At 37.8% G+C, this 23,436-nt stretch overlaps 1 protein-coding gene across 2 annotated transcripts in view; it reads left to right on the top strand.

The window, feature by feature from the left end:
• fam193a (family with sequence similarity 193 member A) overlaps nt 1-23,436 on the top strand; it is a 49,451-nt gene that overhangs the window by 19,588 nt on the left and 6,427 nt on the right. For both annotated transcript variants that reach the window (XM_067441341.1, XM_067441342.1), the window contains 10 exons: nt 1,457-1,575; nt 1,742-1,984; nt 3,918-4,050; nt 4,179-4,322; nt 5,501-5,767; nt 6,124-6,337; nt 8,958-9,182; nt 9,280-9,553; nt 9,741-9,927; nt 14,627-14,857. In XM_067441341.1, coding sequence (XP_067297442.1) covers nt 1,457-1,575; nt 1,742-1,984; nt 3,918-4,050; nt 4,179-4,322; nt 5,501-5,767; nt 6,124-6,337; nt 8,958-9,182; nt 9,280-9,553; nt 9,741-9,927; nt 14,627-14,857 — 2,037 coding nt within the window. The remainder of the gene's footprint in view (nt 1-1,456; nt 1,576-1,741; nt 1,985-3,917; nt 4,051-4,178; nt 4,323-5,500; nt 5,768-6,123; nt 6,338-8,957; nt 9,183-9,279; nt 9,554-9,740; nt 9,928-14,626; nt 14,858-23,436) is intronic.

Raw genomic sequence — 23,436 nt, 5'->3', positions numbered from 1 at the left:
AGTTTACTACATCTAAGCTACTTTTTATGTATTTAATTTTATATTGAACCCACTTCATTCATATCAATGCTATCTCAGTGATCAATAAAAGTCAAGCGGATAGGCACGCATACTTTTTCAGTTATTCAAAAACTGTTCGAAATCAATTTGGCAACAAAACCATGTGATCCATAATATTAACAAAACCAGGGGCCTATTGCACAAAACTAGGATAAAGGATTAAGCCGGGATATCTTGGTGATCTTGCCATTTTTATGCAAAATTTAGTACACAGCTGTCATGTAAACATACACTGAAGACAAACTGTATATATATATATATATATATATATATATATATGTATATATGTATATATATATATATATATATATATATATATATATATATATATATATATATATATATATATATATATATATATATATATATTAGCGGATAAATTGAGCCAGGATAACCAAAATATCCCGGCTTAATCCCTTATCCTAGTATTGTGCAATAGGCCCCTGGTGTCGAGAGTGTGTGTGTGTGTGTGGGGTTCGAGCTTATATCCACTGATCGAGTAGATCAATCACGGGTGGATGAGAGATACATCATTGTGTTTGTTTAATAAGTACATTAAAGTAATACATTAAAATCCCTGCCTCACTTGAATTGACAGGGGTGCAGAAGCTCATTAAATATGCAAATCTTCAGTAAAACACAAATTAAGATTTTTAACTCCAACTGTTGCTGGTTTAATGCATGTCAATGGGGTCTAATTCTAATTAGACCCCATTGACATGCATTATACGAGCAACGGTTGGAGTTAAAAATCTTAATTTGTGTTCTACTGAAGAAACAAATACACCTACATCTTGGATGCCCTGGGGGTAAGCAGATAAACTTCACATTTTCATTTTTGGGTGAACTATCTCTTTAAATGAAATACTTTTTACTTTTACTTGAGTAGATTTTTAGACCTCAAATTTTACTTGAATGTGTAAGATTTTATTGAAGAAATTGTACTTTTACATGAGTAGAATACTTAAATACTATTTCCACCTCTGAACATAGTTAAATAAATGTATTTTGATCATCAAATCAGCATATTAGAATGATTTCTGAAGGATCATGTGACACTGAAGACTGGAGTAATGATGCTGAAAATTCAGCTATGCCATCACAGGAATGAATTATGTTTTGAAATATATTAAAATACATTTTTTTTAAGTTATTTTGAAATTGTACTAATTCACAATACTGTGTTTTATTGATCATAAGAGGCTTGAGACAAAAAAGTATCAAACTTTTGAAGAGTAGTGTGCGTATGTACATATCTACTGGTATATACTGAGGTTTTCTTTATAAAACCATCTGTGTTCAGAGTCATTTATCAGTTATGAGCACATGCATTTTCTATTTTCTATGTTATATGCCTTAAAAATATGCAATCATTGTTTTACTATTGTGGTTGCAGTTCCTACTGAACAGTAAAAAGTCTCTTGGTGGTGACAGTAAGTTCACAGACACAGTGAAACACATGCTGTCCTCCAGACTGAGTATCCCAGACTGTCCCAACTGCAACTACAGACGGAGGTACTTAACAGTTTTATTCAAAACAAATGTGTATGTAATAAATCTGATTTAGAGTTTTTCAAATATAACTTTTTGATGTTTTGTCCTTTGAATATCCTTGCCTTCACCATTGCTGTATATCGTTAGCCTTAATGCCTTATAATTAAGGTAATATATTTACCTCCAGATGCACCTGTGATGACTGCAGCCTGTCTCACATCCTCACCTGTGGAATCATGGATGCTCCCATGGCAGAGGACCTGCACTTAAAGCTGCCTCTCCAGGCAGAGCCCCCACGGGACTACCTGTCAGAGGTCCATCCCCCCAGCATGTCATCGGGCAGCTCAGGGTCTGGCTCGGCCCCAGGCTCCCCAATCACCATCCAGCAGCACCCACGCCTCATCCTACCACAGGATGGCACTACCACATTGTGAGTTAAAACCATGTTATGCTTTCTGCTCAATTTGAAATGCAGCTGATGCTTAGACACTTAAAACACTGGGATGTAGGCAGGGCCGTTGCTCTGGAATTCTGGGTCCCCTGAAAAAAAACATTGACGTGGTCCCCTTATAGCAAAGCTCTGCAGGGTGGTGTATTCACAGTTTCAGCTCAAATGCAATGCCCGATATTATTGACTGGGTTTGACACGGTTATTTTGTTTTTAGATGTTTCTTTTTCAAAGACAGAAAAAAGAATCTGCATCATAATGTAGCAGTTCTTTTTTCAAATAAAAAATATGTTGATGTTTTCATAGACATGTCCTGTTTGTATGTAAACAATCAATTTTCCTAACAGTTTTAAAACCGTTTCATATTTCCACGATGGAGACGCCACGACCCGCGGACTCGAGTACTCGTTTTTTGAGTCAAAAAATTACTTTCGGTGATCAAAATGAGAAATTGACAAAAATTCCCATCCCTAGCACTAACCTGTCTTGTTAATGAACATTTTGATAGACTCCTTTTCATGATGTTACTGGTAGGCTCACCTAGATTTCCCCCAACATTTTCAGTTAGTTTCTTTCACTCTAACTTTTTATAACTTTATCTGTTCTCGGAGTAGCCTCAACTTATTCATATTGAATTAATGAAGATATTAAATGCGACTGATTTTTGGCCATATTGTCCAGCCCTAGTCAGTAGTGATACTAAAGATTTTCATGAGCCGTAAGTACTCTTGACTTGCTTAATTCCAGGATGGACGCCACGTCACTGACAGCGATGACAACTTTCAGTAAGTTCAGCGAGTTAGTCATATGTGAATTTAGTTATCGCTCTGACCAATTCATTGAGTCCATTCAATAAAGGCATTTTTGTTTTATTTTTACTGATTTGAAATTTTTTAATTATTAATTAAAGAAACCGGCTGATAAGTGTCACTTATTGTGAAGTTCTGTGACGTGAAATCGTTCACATCTCAACAGGAAATATTCAAGGTTTTTCTTCTCTCGCTCACTGCATTCCTATCAGACGGCACACTTATTCAAAATATTGGATAAAATATTATTTATTTTTGCAGTGGCCCTGAGGGGAATGCAGGACACTGATTTTAATCTTGGATTTTCAAGGTTTCCTATTTGAATTGTGTTGGTATCATCTGTAGGCCGTGTCTAAAAACAATTATGAAACCCCAAATTTGACTTAAAATATTGTTCAGTAAATAAAACAAGCTACAAAGTAATGTGTTGATGCAATATACAAGGGGGAACCAAATCTTCTAATAAATGTTGTAAACAGATGTTCTGCGTAATATTTTTGTGGAAGTAGTGATACATTTATTTATGTGATTAAAATCACATTATAGTGATACAGAACTCCACATTGCAAAATATATATTTTTTAATGTAAAATCGCATAGTCACTTTTGAAAATAGTGTTAATTTCAGACCCCAAACATCTGAACGGTAGTGTAAATGAATGTAGATCTGTTTCACGGGCAGTGAAATGATCATCTCAGTTTAGTTCACCTGTCAGTGGCAGGTGCGGCAAAAAGTTTGTTGTTCCTTGCCTGCTTGCTTTTGGGCTGCATTTCTTAACAGTTCTATGAGCTGTCAAGGGTTATTACGTGGCTAATGCTGAAATAAATCTTCGGAATTTTTTTTGAGTTGTTGTACTGTATAGTACTAGTAATTTGTCTCCTGTGGATAGTTTTGCAAAAATCAGATATGGGTCAGATCAGGCAAGTTCCAATTATTATAGTCATTACAGTATTTAAGATTCAGTGACTTCATAATGTACTTTCCTGCTAAGCTCACTCAGTTTCTGTTTTTAATTTTCTTCAGTGTCATCAGTTTTTATTACATCACAAGTTCAACGGCTGAGTCATTAGTCTACTTTTGCTTTCTTTTGCCTTTTCTGCCTCAGCGACGATGAAGAGCCTCCGTTGTCTGCCATCTACCCTCTGAGTGGGTATGAAGACCCTTCGATGGTGGCCAGCATTAATGGCATCCACAACCAGCTGAGTGGAGGGGAAGAGAGCATGACCCTTAAAGATAAAGTACGCGTCAGCTGATCATCTGACAGTGTTGTTGCCACCTTCAGTGCTCAATAAACATTTGGCAACTGAAAAAATGTGACATTTGAGTTTGAACAGTGGTAATAAGCGCTCCTCTTTTGTTTTCCCAGTCTTCACGGGGGAGCAGCAGCAGTAGCAGTTCGTCTGAAGGTGATGAGGGGGAGAGGGAATGCGGTGGGGTGCCTCAAGGCCATGAGTTGGCGCTCTCTGGAGGGAAAAATGACTGTCCGCCTCCATCATACCCTCATACACAGGTAGAGCTTAGGAAAAGGGACTGTTAAAGGGATAGTTCACCAAAAACTGAAAATGTGATGTTTATCTGCTTACTCCCAGTGCATCCAAAATATAGGTGCCTTTGTTTCTTCAGTAGAACACAAATGAAGATGTTTTAACTTCAACCATTGCAGTCTGCCAGTCATAAGGCATGTGAATGGGTAACAACTCTGAGAGTAAAAAAAACATGCTTAGACAACATGCACAAAAACCCTGCTGCTCATGACTACACATTTATGTCTTAAGACACGAGCTGATCGATTTCTGTGAGAAAACCGAACAGTATTTGTTTTTGTTTTTACCTCATATCTATTGTTCCCATCCGTCATTACTTCCATCTGGTAAGGTCAAAATGACGTGATCATAGATGTATATTATGTAGATGCCTATTTTTATATATATGTATATATATATATATATGTATTTATATATATATATGTATTTATATATATATATATATATATATATATATATATATATATATATATATATATATATATATATAAATGTATTTATATATATATATATATATATATATATATATATAAATGTATTTATATATATATATATATATATATATATATATATATATATATATATATATATATATGTATTTATATATATATATATATATATATATATATATATATATATATATATAAATACATATATATATATGTGTGTGTGTGTGTGTGTGTGTGTGTGTGTGTGTATATATAAATACTGTTCGGTTTCTCACAGATAAGATCGGTTCGTGTCTTAAGACATCAATGTGTCACGAGCAGCAGGGTTTTTGTGCATGTTGTCTAAGCATGTTTTTTTTTTTACTCTCAGAGTTGTTACCCATTCACATGCATTATGACTGGCAGACTGCAATGGTTGAAGTTAAAACATCTTCATTTGTGTTCTACTGAAGAAACAAAGACACCTATATTTTGGATGCACTGGGGGTAAGCAGATAAACATCACATTTTCAGTTTTGGGTGAACTATCCCTTTAAACAACTGCCCCTTGTTATCAATTTTGAAAAATATGTTTAATTCATTTTAAAAATTAGATGTATGTATGCAGCAACAGTGCAATGTTAGAGACCATTGGTTTGAGTGGTTTGCATTGCAGTAAATGATGTCTAAAAAAAATTACCTTTCTCCTTTTTTAGATGGATCAGGTACAGCATCCATGCGAGTGTCAAGTGTGTAATCAGGGCACCGGGGATGGTAGCACCTCCAGCCTGAGCTCCACCTGTCTGCCTACCAGCAGGCTACACACAGGGGGTCAACAGTTCTTCTCAGAGAAGACGGCAGCCCACCCTGCCCTTCATCTCTACCCCCACATACACGGCCATCTCCCTTTACACAACCTCTCCCACCTGCCCAGGCCACTGCTGCCCACCCTCTACTCCACTCCTCCACTCACACACAGCAAGGTTAGACACACACATGCACAGGAAATTCCCAGCTTTCCCATTGAGAGTTGCGTGGGTTGTAGGTGCTCAGTGGCTGGAACATTTTTAATTTTCCAACCACAAGGGGGCTGACTTGTATCAAAAATCGTAATCTTAAAAAGAGGCACAAGTGTAAAATTTCACTTCCTACTGGGCATGTCCCTTTCCGCAACACTGACTGTTGCTTATCAAGGAATGATGTAATGCCACCTATACATCTTTCTGTAACATTTTCATCGTCCTTATCACTTTGTTTCATGGTAAATCATTTTAAAAGGACATTAACGGATTCATTTTTCATGTAATGATCTCAACTCTCTCCAACTCATCTTCTCTAGACTCTTCCTCCCACCCCCACGTCCAGTCACACAGGCGGAAAGCAGCAAGTGTTCAACCCCACCCTACAGGAGCATGTCTACCAGAGCTGCTTCAGCACAGCGGGGGACTGGAACGGCTCTTTGCCATGCCCCTCGCTCAAACTAGAGAACCTCTGGGACACGCACATTATGAAGAACTGGAACCCCTCTGTGCTGCTCCAGGAACCATTACCCGGTCAGTTTCCCAGACCATTTTAAAGATGTTTTGCACACTTCAAAGAAGATAACCGTAAAACAAATCCATTTTTTAATGAGGAGTTTTGACCTCTAAGAGTAATTCAGATGTTTTAAACCACTTAAAGGCTCCATTTAGATGTAGTATTGTCTGTGTCTGGTGATGAGCTCATTCAGGTCGCCACTCTTAAAGTCGCCATAAAATTTACTTCCCCTGCCCTACTATTGACATCTATATTTTAATGATGTGAGCAGGCATGAGGACTGACCATTTATCCATCCCTTCAAGCAACCTGTTACTGACATTAGTGTGCTGCATTTATCAAATGACAATGATCCAACAATCAAATCAATTTACCATGGACAAAGTCAAGCCTTGTCCTACATTTTTTTTTGTCTCCATTCAAGTAGCTGTTTCACTCATATACGTCACAATAAAAAAGTAAAGATGATTAGAATTTCCTTTTCATGTCTTCAAAAATAAAGGTTCTGTTTTGACATCTATTTTCCATAAATAACCTTTAACATCAATGGAACCTTTGCAATGCACAAAAGGTTCTAAGAGTGGAACAACATTCTTCAAATTATTGGAATTAAAGCCCCACTTGGCTACTTTTGCTCTCGGGGTCCCCCTACAGTTTGGAAAAAATAATGTCCTCAACTACTGTCGTAAGCTCAGTCATCCTACAACAGGGGATGCCATCGCGAGTGCATTTGTTGACATGACAACCCTGATAGCCCTGAACTAGTGATGCGCGGTTCGTCTCATAACCCGCGGACCCCGTATGTCTATTTAATGGTCGCGGGTGCGCGGCGTGTTGTAAAAATATATCCAGTGGTGCGGTGCGGGCCAAATAACTTCATAAAAGCGTCCCGCGGGTCGATGCAGCACTAACAGTTCCCCTGAACACTGCAAGAGGATTTCGAGTTCTTCTGGCGTCGCGTGTGAAATGTCTTCATCCCAGGTAACGTTACAGTCAGTGGCATATGTTTCAGCATGTCATATGAATATAATTTCATGGGTTTTATTTTTTTCAAACGCCAAATAATCACGATACTCACGTTTACAAGCCAGCGTCATTATAGTAGTCTATTGGTTACCGTTTTACAGAATCTATATGATACTTTAGTTCAATGTTTGAGTGGTAGCTCACCGTAACAAGCATGACAGCATCGGTCGGGCACGCCTCCTTCAGCTCACGCCGACGAGCAAACCCTGGTCACATTTTGATCCTCGTCCTGCCTTTAATCCCATCATTTTTTCATTTCCTCTTATTGCTTTCCTCCAACAAAACCTTTTCTTTCTTATTTGTCTCTGCTGCTTCGGACATGACTATATTATCCGACATAACAAAGTTGGGCTCGCACGTCCGAATGTAAGGAAGTGTGTGTGTTGGTGGAAGTGACGTATATGCCGTAAAGCAGTCGAATTTTGTAGTTCTTTTCTTTTTCTCGGGTTACTACCCGAAACCCGAAGTTTAAAAGTACGATTAAAAACGATACAGACCCCATCAGGCTATGGCAGACATGTCATTCAACCTATTGTAAGTCGATTTATCATCACAAGAGTCTTAAAAAATATATTATGAAGGTTGAAAAGTTACCTAGTGCTGCTTTAAGAACAATTCACTGAAAGGTTCTTTAAGGATAGAAAAAAAGAGGTTCCCTTTTGGAACCTTAATTTTGTTATGATTATAGAGGAAAATGCATTTGACCAGATCAAAATTGTAGTTAAGCGCTACTATGTCCCAGACAACTGCAAATATCTTGCCTTTCAGTCATACAGTGTGCTAAAATAAGGGCTACAAATAATTTAGAAAAGCACAAACATACATAAAGCACCAAGATGTGAAGTTCAATTCAGTTTCTTAACTAAAATAACTGAGAAATAAGCTTGAAATATGATGATTTTTTTTAATCCAGTCACAAAATTAGAGTCCATCACCTCAACCTGATCAAAACCCTGAACAGCCATAACTGCACTGAAGTAATTGAGTGAATTCATGAAATTATTTTCAATTTCTAAAGTCTTAAATCCTAAAACTATATATGGGATACAGGAGTCACTTATGAGAATTAATAGTGTTAATTATAGGAACATTTTGACTTTTTGTAACCATAAGCTAAAAACAACAAACATTTTAAGCTTTTTGGTGAAGCTGTTTTTGACCAAAGTAATATTAGCGATTAGACACGTGTAATCACCCTGCAATCATTAGCAAAATATCATTCGCATAGAAGGTGTGTTATGATTATCCTCATTGAGCTTTTGCCTTTAAATGGTGTTAATAGTGTTCTCTCTGGACCATAATTGACGGGTTTCCCCGAGACCGCAAGGCTGGTGGTAAGAAACTGTTGGAGAAAGATCAAAATTTGTGAATGAGTCAAAATGCAATTTTCTTGCACCACACCTCAGATGAGCAGTCTGTGTCCAAAAGAGGTTGGCGTCACTTTAGTTACAACAGTTGTTCAGCTCGGCTCCTTACACATTAGAATTTGATACACTTGTATATCTTGTATACATTTAAATGGTCACTACATTACCAAGAATGATGTGTTGAGTGGCTTTTATTGTCTTCAGTACCTGTATGACCTCACTGAAACTCTCTTCCCGGTCAAAGGTGACATGCTGGGTCCTCCCCTCCCCGACGTGCCCCTTCTCTCCTCCGGTTTGGACCCCACTGTCAACCCCCATCCTGCCCCAGATGGCAAAGAGAGGAAGAATGGCGCCAAGAAAAAGTGTCTCTTCAACTACCAAGATGCCTTCATGGAGGCCAGTGAAGTGGTGATGGCCACTTCCTCTGCCGCCTCCTCTGTCTCCAGTGCCGCCACCACTGTCCAGTCGAGTAATAATCACTTCCACATTTCTAAATGATCCATCATTTGTCTTAAGATTTAAACTTTTGCTTTCATTTGCTGATATTCCTTTTTTTCTTTATTTAGATGAAGTTTTCCATAATTTAGGTAAAGAGGACCATAGACATCCCACTCCAGTTGCTCCAAGGAATAGTCCCACCAGTCTCTCATCTCTCCCCCCTCTCAGCGGAACCTCACACCCTTCTTCCCCCAACACACACCTACCAAGTATAGGCTCCCAGTCCTTCCCAAAGACTGTAACTCCATTCATGGATGTCCATCAGGGTCTGTGTTTGTCATCTGGTGAGCAGCCATCCGCCCCCGTTGATGGTTTAGTCAGTGGTCCAAATAGCGTGTGCAGGTCAGTTCATTATCTATAGTATTTATAAGCCTTCTGTTCGATGTTCCTGTTGTCCCACCATCACCAAAAAACAAAACAAAAAAAAACAGACCGGCTGTTGTAATTTCTATGCCATGTCAAGCTTTAAATATTTAATAAAGAAACTGGAATATGAGCTGGAATTGAGTCCATATACTGTTTTTGTTAGTGATCCAGACTGTGAGGGTCATCGCTGTGAAGGGAACGGAGGCTACGAGCACCAGCCATATGAAGGAGAGGAGAGCCAAGATGATGACAGCAGCTCGGAGCACAGTTCATCCACCTCCACCTCAACCAATCAGAAGGAAGGAAAGTACTGTGACTGCTGCTACTGTGAATTCTTCGGTCATGGAGGGGTATGGAAACAGTCTCACTTGGCTTTCACCATATAATAATATATATATAATAATATCACATAATATTATTATTACACATAGTAAAATGTTCTAACACATACCGGTAATATTATTTCTTAATATTTCACACGCTTTTTTTAATCTATTGTATAGTTATATAGTAACAATTCAGTAGTTTTGGATATTTAATTGTCTTTCCCTGGTTTTACATTTTAATTGTGACGCCTATAAATATAACCGCCTATAAATTAATTGTTAAATGTAATCTTTAATCTCAAAATGAAAATCCATTTTTCATACAGTACATTATAATGTTGTCATGCTTACATTCATCTGTAGATGTTTAAAACGATTGGTTTTAAGTTTTTAGTGTTTTATTTATTTATTTATTTAATTATAAAGTCTGTATAAAGTGCACAACAAAGGGAATTCAGGAACAATAAATCAATAAATCCACAGCAGAAATATTGCTGAATACAGAAAACACAAATACATTAATATGGACGTTGACAATGCCTGACAAAGATCTACGGAAAACAGAACAGGTGTGTGGAATTAGGGAAGATGGAAACTAATTAACAAACCGGAAAACTAACTAGAAACTCAGAAACGGTGAAAACTAAACTAAAACATAACATACAAGAGCCAGGAGTAGCCAGACAGGGACCCAGAGTGCAGGCAGGACGAAGGAGGAGTCGAGGAAGGGAGGAGCCATGTTGGAGGCTTGGCTGTCGACACCAAGGGGATGACTGACAGGGATGAGTCTGATGAAAGTGAAGCCCTAGTAGCAGAATGAGATCAGTTGGGACCGGACGACAATGATGGTCTTGGAGGCAGATGCTATACCACAGGGAGAAGTGTTCGGAGCCGGTCGGACTGAGGACTGAGGTGAAGGCGAAGCTAGATGTAGCTGAAGGGGTGGAAAGACGGAGCGCAGCGGACGGCTCAGAAGTCCGTGTCACATGCGGAGCGATGTCTGACCAAGGCAGAGCCGAAGGGATGAGGTAGCCCGTAGATAGGAATGGGTACCGAAACCTAGTAATGGATCTGCTGTTAAAATTAAGAAGATAAACAGACTATTTATTATTGCTATATAGATGCAATAATATCTTGCCAGCTATTTTTATATGAAATGGTATTAAACTGTTTTTGTGTGATACATTTGAGCTATTTGCAATTCAGAAGAGAGAGATCTCATGAAAGTCCCTGCTTAATTAGTGATGATAGCAGAGAGAACATTCAGACGTCTGGTTACACTTCAGGCCTGTGATGATAATCTAATTTTATTTTCCATTTCAATTTTGGCTTCCAACGATTATAAAAAGAAGATATTTGAGGTAAAACTATTAAAAACTAGCTGCCTTCAGTCTAGCACAATTTCCTTCCCTTCACAGCGGTTTCTCCTTAACCGAAACTTCAGAGAAAATTATTCACAACTCTTGAATTAATAACTTTAGCTTTAACAAGCATTAATCTATCAATTTATACAGTGAAAACTATGAACAAGATTATGAATTTTATTACATTACATTTGCACATTGATTTCTTTATTAGATTTCTTTTGTAGGCCATATTACTTACATGAACAGTAATGTTAGTAGACCTTCCTGAAATGAAAGCACTGTTTATATAATTTGTATCTGTTTTATTTTTGTTTTATCTTTGTATGTTTATTGTATATATTTGACCGTTTGTTTGTGCTTCGTTTCTTCATTCTTATTGTATCTTATTGTATGTATATAAACAAAAAATTCCTGCACACTGGTGTGCTTACATGTAGATGTTCTTTATTTGTTCCAACATCGCTTTTTCCTTTGTTATAGATTCTTGTTTTACATTTTTGAATGCAAAGCAATGTTACCTATGTTTTTAATTTGTTTCTTTTCCTTTTTTTATTAAAAAAAAAAAAACAAAATCGATAGGAATACTGTTAAAGTATAGGATCAATAAGCAGTATCGGTAAGAGTAGTAATACCGCTAAAATCGAAACGATGCCCATCCCTACCGGTGGAGCAGTAAGGACGATGCTGTTTGGAGCCGAGGGAGGGAGGAGCCAAGGCAGAACTGATATGTCGACGGACTGGGGTGGAGTGACAGGATCAGCAGCTGGAGGTGGAGTTGGGATCCTCTTGACTGGGCAGAGCTGGAGATTGGAAGACCTGGGGTGGATCCGTGGAGCAGAGTGGAGTTAACCAGGGAGGAACTGATGAGCCGATGGGAGCCAGCAGGGATATGGGAGACTTAAAGCTGGGCAAAACCAGTGGAGACAGGAGAACTAGTGGGAAAGGGAGACTAAAGGACATATCCTTTTTCACCAGAGTTTAGCAGCAGTTCACCCTCAACAGTGGGAGTATGGGTAGGGTCTACATCCATTTCCTGTCCAGGAATTAGAAGTCCACTAGCATTCCCATGGTGGCACATGATGTAGCCGGCTAACGCACCTAATCAGACTCCCAGTGGGGCTCGGGCTCCGGGGAAGATGTTTTGCTCAGTCCTTTTCTTTGGCGCTGGCTCATGCATCACGGCAGGTTCTAGCCCTCTGACTTCGTTTGGCTCTGGTGTCATGTCTGTGCTGTAGAGTGCTGGCTGGCTGGGTTCTGGGTCTGGAGTGGGGCTGGTGATTTCCTCCAATGAGGAACACTGATCAGTTGTTCACCAGCACTCCACAAATGCAGCAAAGTCCCGCAGAGGACCAACACCGGGCATGTGTGCTTTTGTGCGATTATTTAAGCAGGTGTAAAAGATGATGCACAGAAGAACAGTCAGGAAAAGTCCATCTTTCTTTACTCGTTTTAAGGGTCTGATATTCTGTCACAGCTGGTGGCTGTATAAAGTGAACAACAAAGGAAATTCAGGAACAAATCCACACAAACTAAGATCAGGAGATCACTGGAGATCCAGAAAACTCGACTACATTAATACTGACGTTGACAATACCAGAAAAGAACTAAGGAAAACTCATAAATAATATAATAAGTAGGCTAAGTAAGCAGAAATAAGTAGGCAGTAAGAACAGATGAAATGGAACATCAGCGTGAAATAGAACAAGTCTGGAATTAGGGACTATGGAAACTAATTAACAAAGCAACTCGGGAACAAAAATGGGAACAAAGTGAAAACCAAACTAAAACAGAACATGTCTGTGACACATAAGCCGTGTTTCCACCGCAGGAACTTTACCCAGGAACCAGGAACTTTGGGTGGTACTCTGTGTGTTTAGACCGCAGGAACCAGGGTCTAAATGAAGTTCCGGGTAAATATTTCCCCCTCCAAACAGCCCTGCTCGCGAGGTAGTACTTTTTCAAAGTTCAGGAACTTTTGAGGGCGGGACTTGGGCGCTGAACATGCTGATTGGTTTAGCATTTTATTTCAACCGGCATTTTTAAAAGTCTTTTGCGAGGTTCGGTCTACGTTCAGTAAATATCAGTCGTGCTCTCTGTCTGATGACGCGCGTTCGTCTCAGCCATCTCACGTGCAATGTCCGTAATAGCTGATAATAATATACATTGTCATTTTAAATCTGGCTTTACAAGCTTTCTGAATATGCTGCATGCTGCTGAATCTGCATATTAGTGCTCTTTTCTGTCGTTGTTAATTACCTCTTTAGTAAACCTATACATAACCAGCAAAAGCAGCACAGCTTGAATCTCTTCCATACTCATTATTAATTTTTTTACAGTCTAATTTTCACCATGTAAACGACCTGACTGATTACTTTTAAGTGTGCATCCTTACATGACGTGACAGCGCGCGTCGTGCTAATGTTGACGATAGGAAAGCAAATTTTTCTGAGGGGTAAACTTTTTGATAATGTTATGAAGATAATGTTGGAATAATGACAGCATATATTGCCCCAGGCAGTTTTTACTTTAACTGCGCCTGACAGAATTTTTTATTTTTTTTTCTGAGATGATTATTACACTTTACAACAAATAAATAGCTTATTATATAATACTGTATTAGTCCTGGTGGCCGTTAAGAGTTGCTATGGCTACAGTTAACACATTCCAGCTGCTGGAGAAAACAGCCTTAACATTTTTGATTCGGCAGACAAACTGCATGTGACAAAATGATTGTGATTGAAAGTCATCACATGTAAACACCAGATCGGCTTCGAGAACGTCTCATGTAAACAGTCCACTAAATCTTTCAATCAGTACACGCAAAAATGATTACTGTCCGTCACTGGCTTGGAGGAGCAGTCGCGCGCAGTCCTACATCACCGGACTAATTTGCCTGGACTAAACCACTGGTAATTGGCATATCGGTATTTGCAAGAATTGGACCATGATGCAAAGTACAGTTTCCTTTCACATTAACTTTAGCACAAGGCGGTCCCTACTCACATGTAAATATACATCTACCCACAGTATAGTAAAATCTATAAAATCTATGTATACGGGCAGAAATGTTGACACTTTTCTGCCTGTATACATCAGAACGGCCTGCTTTATTTCAGTTATAGTCATTTACTTTGAGGTGTTATCAGAGCTCTTTGTATGGTGTTCACATTATCTGATAGATCAGTACATGCTCTGCATTAATAGCTTATGCAAATCAACCCATCATTTACATGAACTGTTTTCACAAATTTTCCATTAATAGAATGGAATATTTGTGGAAACAGTTCATGTTAAGCATTTACCATAAAATGTGTCATGAATAAACTAATCAAACTCATGTCATTTGTGGTTTTTAGCCTCCTGCCGCACCCACCAGTAGGAACTATGCAGAGATGCGGGAAAAGTTGCGACTCAGGCTGACTAAGCGGAAAGAGGAACAGCCTAAGAAGGAAGAATTGCTGCTGGAGCGGGACGGGGTTGAAGACCATCGCAAGGTAGAGGACCTGCTACAGTTCATCAACAGTGCAGACAACAAACCTTCCACCAGCTCCAAAGCAGCCAAACGTGCCCGTCACAAACAGAAGAAGGTAAACAATTTTTTTGTAATTTGACATCATGCTCTTTTGTCCGTATCTGTTAAGTTATACAAAAATACATTATGTATGTATATGTGCCTTTCTGTATATACAGTTGATATATATATATATATATATATATATATATATATATATTAGGGATGCCACAATACTCAAAATAATATGGAACCGTTCGCATTCATGGTTCAATACGTGCTGGTGATTTTTTTTTTTTTTATTATTGTTTAATTAATTATTTCCATTTACCTCCATTTGAAATATGCCTCTCAGTTGATTTCAGCTCATTTTGAGTGTGCTTGTGAGTCTACGTGCTGATTTGAGCAAATATCCAATCATATGCACTAAAGTTAAGGGGTGTTTACCCGCGTTTTAAAGCCTTGCCAGTTAAACGTTTCATTGGCGGGCTTATGTACTGTTTTGCATTGAGCACACGCACTAAACGTCTGTCAAACACACGTCATTATTGGACAGTCTTGCTGCGCTAATACTGTCAAATACACACAAGACACAAGGTTAACATAAACACAGTCGGTTATGTCTAAAGTAAAAGTAAAATCGCGGGCATCTATATATGAGATGTGACCAGGTCTTCAATTGACAGCAGCAGCCTAGTGAACCGCTTGTTCACTGTTTGTAGGGACAGTTCACCTCTAAAATGATGTTAATAAAAAAAAGACCTTTAATACAGTAGCTTTTAATAAATGTTGTATATTGAAGACTGTCGTTTTAATTTAAGCCTACATTTATTCATTCAATTTCATACTTAAATGCTACTGTACATCTCTGAGCTGCCACTGTAAATCTTTGTTCATTCATTCATTCATTCATTCGACTTTATTGTCCACCTTAGTGGAAATTTGTCTTCGACATCTCCGAACAGAAATACACAATGACATCACATTTAAACTTACATTAAAATAAACACAGTTAAGAGTACAATACTACCACCATCAACATACAACAACATAAAATGGAAAACAGCGCAGCTGATTAAAATAAGATAAATTTCGATCTGCAATAAACACATTAAAACAATTTCAGTTTAGGTTAAGTTCCTGTATGGCATGATGAATAAAAGATTTCTTATAGATGTTCCGGCTCGCCTTTGGGACCCTGAATCTACGGCCAGATGGAAGCAATTCAGACTCTGAGTTTAGTGAGTGTAGGGTGTCTGTTGATATCTGTCGGGCCTTCCTGAGTACCGCCTTATCAAATACATCCCCAAGCTGCCTCTGTGACTTGCCAATCACCTTCCCTGTCGAATTTACAATTTTAGAAAGCTTGTTTTTATCTTTCACATTCAGGTTACCATACCAAGCTGTTATATTAAACTTTAAATACTTTCTACAAGGCCCCTATATGTCATCTCAAGAATATGCTGACTGACCCTGAAACTCATCAGTTTTCTAATTAAAAACAATCGCTGATTAGCTCTCTTAAAAATACTCTCCGAGTTAACATTAAAACTTAAAGTACAATCAATGATTTTACCCAGGTACTTAAAATGTTCAACTACTGGCTGTTAAAGGAACACTCCACTTTTTTTGAAAATATGCCAATTTTCCATGTCACTTAGAGTTAACAGTTGAGTTTTACCATTTTTGAATCCATTCGGCCAGTCTCTGTATTTGGCGGTAGCACTTTTAGCATATCTTAGCATACATCATTGAATCATATCAGTCCCTTAGCATCAGTGCTCAAAAAATGACCAAAGACTTTTTTTCCTATTTAAAACTTGACACTTCTATGGTTACATTGTATACGAAGACCAACGAAAAATTAAAGGTCCCTTTCTTCGCGTGTTTTCGAAGCTTTGATTATGTTTAAAGTGTGCAATATAACATGAATTCATGTTTCACGTGTAAAAAAACACAATTTAGTTATCTGTACATCGCTGTTTTCTCTGTCCTAAAAATGGACTGATGATTTCCTTGTTCTATGAAGTCCCTCCTTCAGAAACACATAAAGAGTTCTGATTGGGCCAGCACTTCCCATGTTGTGATTGGACAGCAGCTTAGCACACTTTGACCGGAATGGTCCCGCCTCTTACCATAACAGGAAGATGCAAGCGCTGAATGCCTGCTCTTCTCCACGTGCCAGAGCAACAAGACCACGCACCCTATTTTGCGTGTACTTGTGGGCAGAGGGTTAGTTATGAAGGTAAATTGATGCCATATAGAATTGCAAGCGTAGGGTAAGATTTGTGAAAGTGTACATAAGATTGCAAGCGTAAATTAAATTTGCATGCACAAGATAAGTTTTGCAAAGGTGTAAATTGCCTTTCAAGTGTAAGAAAAAAATATTTGCAGCATTTTACTGTTATTCATAAGTGTAATTCATGTGTTGTGAAACTGCAGCTTCATGTTAACGCAAAATAAATATGATCTGTATTCTTCTGACTTCCATTTTTCTGCGCTTACCCTTTTGACACGTTTATTTCGCCAAAATATGGCTAAAAGCATTGCACGCCTGTGAACATCGATTTGCAAGCGGAAAAAAACAGAGTCAGGAACTGCGAAATAGATTGAGTGTGTAAAACCAACCTTTGTGTAAAAAAAATAAACTGTTGCAACTGTCTAAATGACTTGTTGTGTGCGTAGGGCAAAAAGGCTCCCGAAATAAACCGATTTGCACAGTTCCGTCTTTCTTTAAGCTGCGCTTACAGTTTTGGCACGATTCTGTCACTGACTGAGTTTATCAAGCGCGAGGAGGAAGGCGGGTCCACCTTCTTCAGGAGCCAATCAAATGAGCTGCTCGATTTACTCTTATCTGATTGGTTCAACCAAGTTGGTTCAAACCTCAGACGCCAGAACACATCTTTATCTTCATTTTACTTTTAATGCACAAATACATATAAATAAACAAACAAATAAATAAATAAATAAATTAGTTAATTAATTAATTAATTAATAAAAAAAGAACAATTGCTTAACAATCTGTGCACCATTAGGTTTAAGACTTATATGTTTCCATCCTGAATTCTGAGCTGGTGTGTTGAGAAAGAAAATTTATGTGAATTCAGTGCATGTATCATCATCATCATCACAACTACACGATCACTAATCAGAATCAATATTGACAGTGACCAGAACGATGTTTCAAAATATATAATTGATTGTTAAATACCATGAAATGTGGTCTGAAAAAATTATTCAGAATGGTATTGTTACATGGCTATTAAAGAATGGGAAAGAAATGTTTTGATTGTGAAGTTTAACTTTAGCTCAGTGGTGTTTATATATATATATATATATATATATATATATATATACAATTCCAAACCAATGACTACACCAGCTCGAAATTCAGGATGAAAACATACGTCTAAAATGCACAGCTTATTTAGCAATCGTTATTTATTTATTTGTTTGTTTGTTTATTTATATGTATTTGTGCATTAAAAATAAAATGAAGATAAAGATGTGTTCTGGCGTCTGAGGTTTGAACCAACTTGGTTGAACCAATCAGATAAGAGTAAATCGAGCAGCTCATTTGATTGGCTCCTGAAGAAGGTGGACCCGCCTTCCTCCTCGCGCTTGATAAACTCAGTCAGTGACAGAATCGTGCCAAAACTGTAAGCGCAGCTTAAAGAAAGACGGAACTGTGCAAATCGGTTTATTTCGGGAGCCTTTTTGCCCTACGCACACAACAAGTCATTTAGACAGTTGCAACAGTTTATTTTTTTTACACAAAGGTTGGTTTTACACACTCAATCTATTTCGCAGTTCCTGACTCTGTTTTTTCCGCTTGCAAATCGATGTTCACAGGCGTGCAATGCTTTTAGCCATATTTTGGCGAAATAAACGTGTCAAAAGGGTAAGCGCAGAAAAATGGAAGTCAGAAGAATACAGATCATATTTATTTTGCGTTAACATGAAGCTGCAGTTTCACAATACATGAATTACACTTATGAAAACAGTAAAATGCTGCAAATATTTTTTTCTTACACTTGAAAGGCAATTTACACCTTTGCAAAACTTATCTTGTGCATGCAAATTTAATTTACGCTTGCAATCTTATGTACACTTTCACAAATCTTACCCTACGCTTGCAATTCTATATGGCATCAATTTACCTTCATAGTTAGTCAACAAACGGTTCTAGTGACGTCATTCATGCCAGGAAGTGCAGGGGTGTTGTCCAAACCGGCTGTTCGCTGTAGGCTTTGAAAGGGAACTTCTGTTAAATAAAATATCTCACTTGGCATTGAACTTTGAGCTTTATAATTTTACAGATATTATTTATGCTCTAACAGCAACATTTCACGCTAACTAAAGTTTGAAAGATGGAATCGCGAAGAACAGGACCTTTAAAAGTTGCTATTTTTAGACAATTATAGCTAGGAACTACTTTCTCATTCCTGCGTAGGAACTTTGTGGCCGTCATGGGTGCAGAGGAGCAATGATATTACACAGCGCCTGAAAATAGGCAAACTTGCGTCAATATACCCAGCGTGACGATCTGCGTGCATAGAGAGTGCGCCTTGTAACCATGGAGACGTTTGTGAGAGACACTTCAAAAGATATTTACTTTGGTGCAGATCCCGAACCGTATCTATTTGAACCGGAATAACAGTTACACTGAAGACGAGCTTTTGAAATGTGAAAGAGAAAGTGTGGCTGAACAGATTGGGCCAGAAGGGACAAGGAGAGCAGATTCAAACTGGTGAGTCAGAGAAGAGTAAAAATTTAAGGAAAAATGGTCCAACATGGATTCGGTCTTCCGACCTTTTGATTTTGACTAACGTAATATATGAATGAAATATGCTGAGACGGTGCTGCTTATTTTGAAGACAGAGAGAGTGTGTGCGCTCCGTTGTTTCTCTCTGTCACTCAGCTAACTTGTCATCCACATCACTCATAAATCACCATAAAACTGATCAAATAAGGCTTTGATGGGACAGACCTTTTTTTGGCGGCCGCCAAATAATTTTCAATGTAGGAGACACGCTCCAAAGTTTCAGCACACAACGTAACATCACTAACGTAGTATTTTTTATACCATAGAAACTGTGTAGATAAACAATATAGACAATTCCACATTCTATTTTAATCAAACTATACACTAATTTACCTTACCAGAACTCTACAACAAAACTACTAACATTGTATAGGCTACTGTATAAACCAAATGGCAGCGCAAACCCCCATGCTTAGTGATTGCATTCACAGGTAAAGTTAGCTAAAGACAACAGCGGTGTTTTTCAATCTGGTCGTTCAAGCTAACAAGAATTACAAAAATAAGAATTATTTTTCTTAAGAATAAGAAAAAAGAATTACAAAAATAAGGTAATACTTACAGCCACGGGGGGATGATACACTTCGCCCTGTCTGCCCATATTCTTTAGACACCGTAACGTTACCATGGTAACACTGTCCATGTTTTCCAAATAGTCATCTGGTTCCAAATGCTTTGAGCAAACACGCAGTTTCTTGTTTGAATCTACCGGTGTTTTGATATCTATGGTTCAGAGCAGTCAACCACTGATTCTTTCCTTACTTGTTTTCGTTGGTATTCTGTGAAACATGATGGTAGTATACACCTACGACTCACTATCACAGCTCTTTATTACACACAGAACCATGGTTAAATGCACAGTGAATACCCTACATAATTTGCCGGCTGCAACTCTGCATTATCTGCAACATCAAAATTTAGTGACAGTCCCATTGGAAGTTACCTATCTGAGGATTACTTTCAGGCGGTGCGTAATATCATTGCGCTGCTGAACCCATGGTACGACCGCAAAGTCCCATGATTCTTACGCAGGAATGAGAAAATTATTATTTTTCTTTTTCTTTTCTTTTAATTTTCCGTTGGACTTAGTACACGATGTAACTACAGAATAGTCAAGTTTTAAATAGGAAAAATATTATCTTTGAAAATATAAAGTCTTTGGTCATTTTAGAGAGCGATGCTATTGGTCTGATATGATTCAATGATGTATGCTAAAAATGCTACCGCCAGATACAGAGATTGGCTGAATGGATTCAAAAACGGTAAAACTCAACTGTTTCACTCTAAGGGACTTGGAAAATGAGAATATTTTCAAAAAAAGTGGAGTGTTCCTTTAAGTACAACAAGGTTGATGTTACTGGCCCCTCTTGGTTTCGTTTGTATTATAATTTCTTTTGTTTTAGTCACGTTAATTTCCAATTTAACAGTCTGACACCAATCCTGCAATAAAGGGACTTGGCTAAAATAAGCTTCCTCATGTGCTGCATTATTTTCTGTGAGAGGTCCTACCAAAGCCATGTCATCAGAATATTTAAGTAAACTAACATTGGTGCTGTGCACAGTCATATCATTTATATAAATTGAAAACAACAAAGGTGACAACACAGCCTTGTGGTGCTCCGGTATTTATAACAAGCTCATCTGAGTAGACCCCATTCATTAAGACTCTGAGGGCGGTCAGTTAAGAAACTTCTAATCCAGTGAATGAGCCCACCATTCACATTCATCCTATGAAGTTGTTCTAAAAGAATGTCAGTTTGCATAGTATTAAAAGCAGAAGTAAAGTCAATAAAACGAACCCAAGCAAGTGACTTTGGTTGTTGCAAATGTTTAGCTATTTGATTTACAAGAGTAAGAGTTGCGTCCTCTGTGCCCCTATTTGACCTATAGGCAAATTGAAGGGGGTCAAGTTGATTCCCAACAGAAAACATAAGATGGGTGCTGACTACTCTCTCCATATACTTAGCTAAGAGTGGAGTGAGTGCCACTGGTCTAAAGTCACCAAGGGCTATAGCCCTAGAGACTTTAGGCACTGGTATTATTGTGGATTTCTTCCATGAATTTGGAAAAACACCACAATTCAGCAAAATTTGAAACAGCTGAGTGAGAACCCCTTTAAGCTGCTGAGAACATACCTTTAACACCCTTCCTTGGAGGCCATCAGGCCCAGGGGCTTTGTTTGGTCTAATTTTAGAGAGACATATGGCTACTTCTTCTTCAGAAAGATGTATTTGTTCATAGCTACCAATCTGATCACAGGTAATACTGCAGCCTATTTTTGGGTCTCTCACATCATATCTTCCATAGAAGATATTTAAATCATTAACACATTTACCACAATCTGCCACATTTACACTGTTTTTTTCCTTCCCTACCCATTATTGTGTTTAATCCCTCCCATGCTTGTCTTGCATTGCCTGTACAGAATCTTTGTTCAACCTTATTCTTAAAATCTATTTTTGCTGTAAAAACCTTACGTTTAAATTCCTTCTCTTTCTCCTTTACTACATCATTTTCTCCTCTCAAAAATACAGCCATTTTCTCATTCAGACACGTTTTAAGATCCTTTGAGAGCCATGGCTTGTTATTACTAAACACCTGAACTTTCTTAGAAGTGATAACAGTTTCTTCACAAAACTTAATATAACAGGTGATTGTCTGTTATAATCAGAGCATGTGTCAAAAAACATGCGCCAATCCGTAGAGTCAAAGAGTTTATATATATTTACTTATATTATACAATACACATATTTTAAGGTAAAGTTTTAAGTTTAAGTAAGGGTTTTTTACGTAAAATAAAGAACATTTTCTCCTTAAATTTTTTCTGTTCCTGTCGCCTAAGAATAGAATAGCAAAAAAAAAAAAACGAACCAAAATACCGTGGTTAAAAACCGAGGTATGTATCGAACCGTGGACTAACTGTATTGCTGCATCCCTTATATCAGTGTTTCCCAACCTTTTTTCAGTCATGGCACCCTTCGAAAATGTTAAAAATTGTGTGGCACCCCCTTGCATACGTTACACTAGGGGTGTAACGGGACCGATTGCTCATGGGTCGGTTTTTATAACGTTATAGGTTCACGGTTTCAGTACAGTTCGGTATTTGCTATGTTCAGAGAATAAAGGACTAATAAAAATAAAGAAAATAAGAACAAATAACTTAAATACAAGCAGCAGCACACATAAATACTATTGAGCAAAGATACTGATAAAATGAACAATGTTTTTCAGGTAGGTCTAACATTAGTTTTTAGGTAGAGAAATTGAATAAATAATTAAATGTAAAATAACTGCATATTTACCTGTTTAAATTAAAGATTAATCCTTATTAAACTTACAAAAGTTATTCAATCAAGAGCAGTGAGTGATGTCCTTATCCTTTCTTTGACATTAAACAGAGTAAAGGTTGCTGCCCCTTTAAGACCTTATCCACGTATATGCATCGTCTTTCTCGACTGTATACAGTTCAATTAAGGCATATTCAGAATATGTCTGCTTGGATACTCATTAAGATGGACATGTTGACATACTTTTTGTGTGAGTTTGTCCGTTCAAGCGCAAGACTTGAAAGAGAACTCAATATTTGCGCGCTGTGAGACAAGTGCGAGCTCTCGGATGCAGTGTTGCCAGATTAGGTTGATGATTTTCAGCCCAAAAGCACACTAAAACCCGACCAATCCAAGAAAAAAACGCCCAAAATTTTCACTAATAAAATAGTGATATAATTGTATTGCCATGTCAGTCAAGATTGATTAGCAGAATTTCCTTAAAACTAAATAATGATGAGAAAAATATATAAATAAATAATAATTTCCCCAGGAAAACGGATCAAA

Source organism: Pseudorasbora parva, chromosome 4, assembly GCF_024679245.1.
Source record: "Pseudorasbora parva isolate DD20220531a chromosome 4, ASM2467924v1, whole genome shotgun sequence".
Lineage (NCBI taxonomy): Eukaryota > Metazoa > Chordata > Actinopteri > Cypriniformes > Gobionidae > Pseudorasbora > Pseudorasbora parva.
This window is presented reverse-complemented; position numbering and strand designations above follow the sequence as displayed.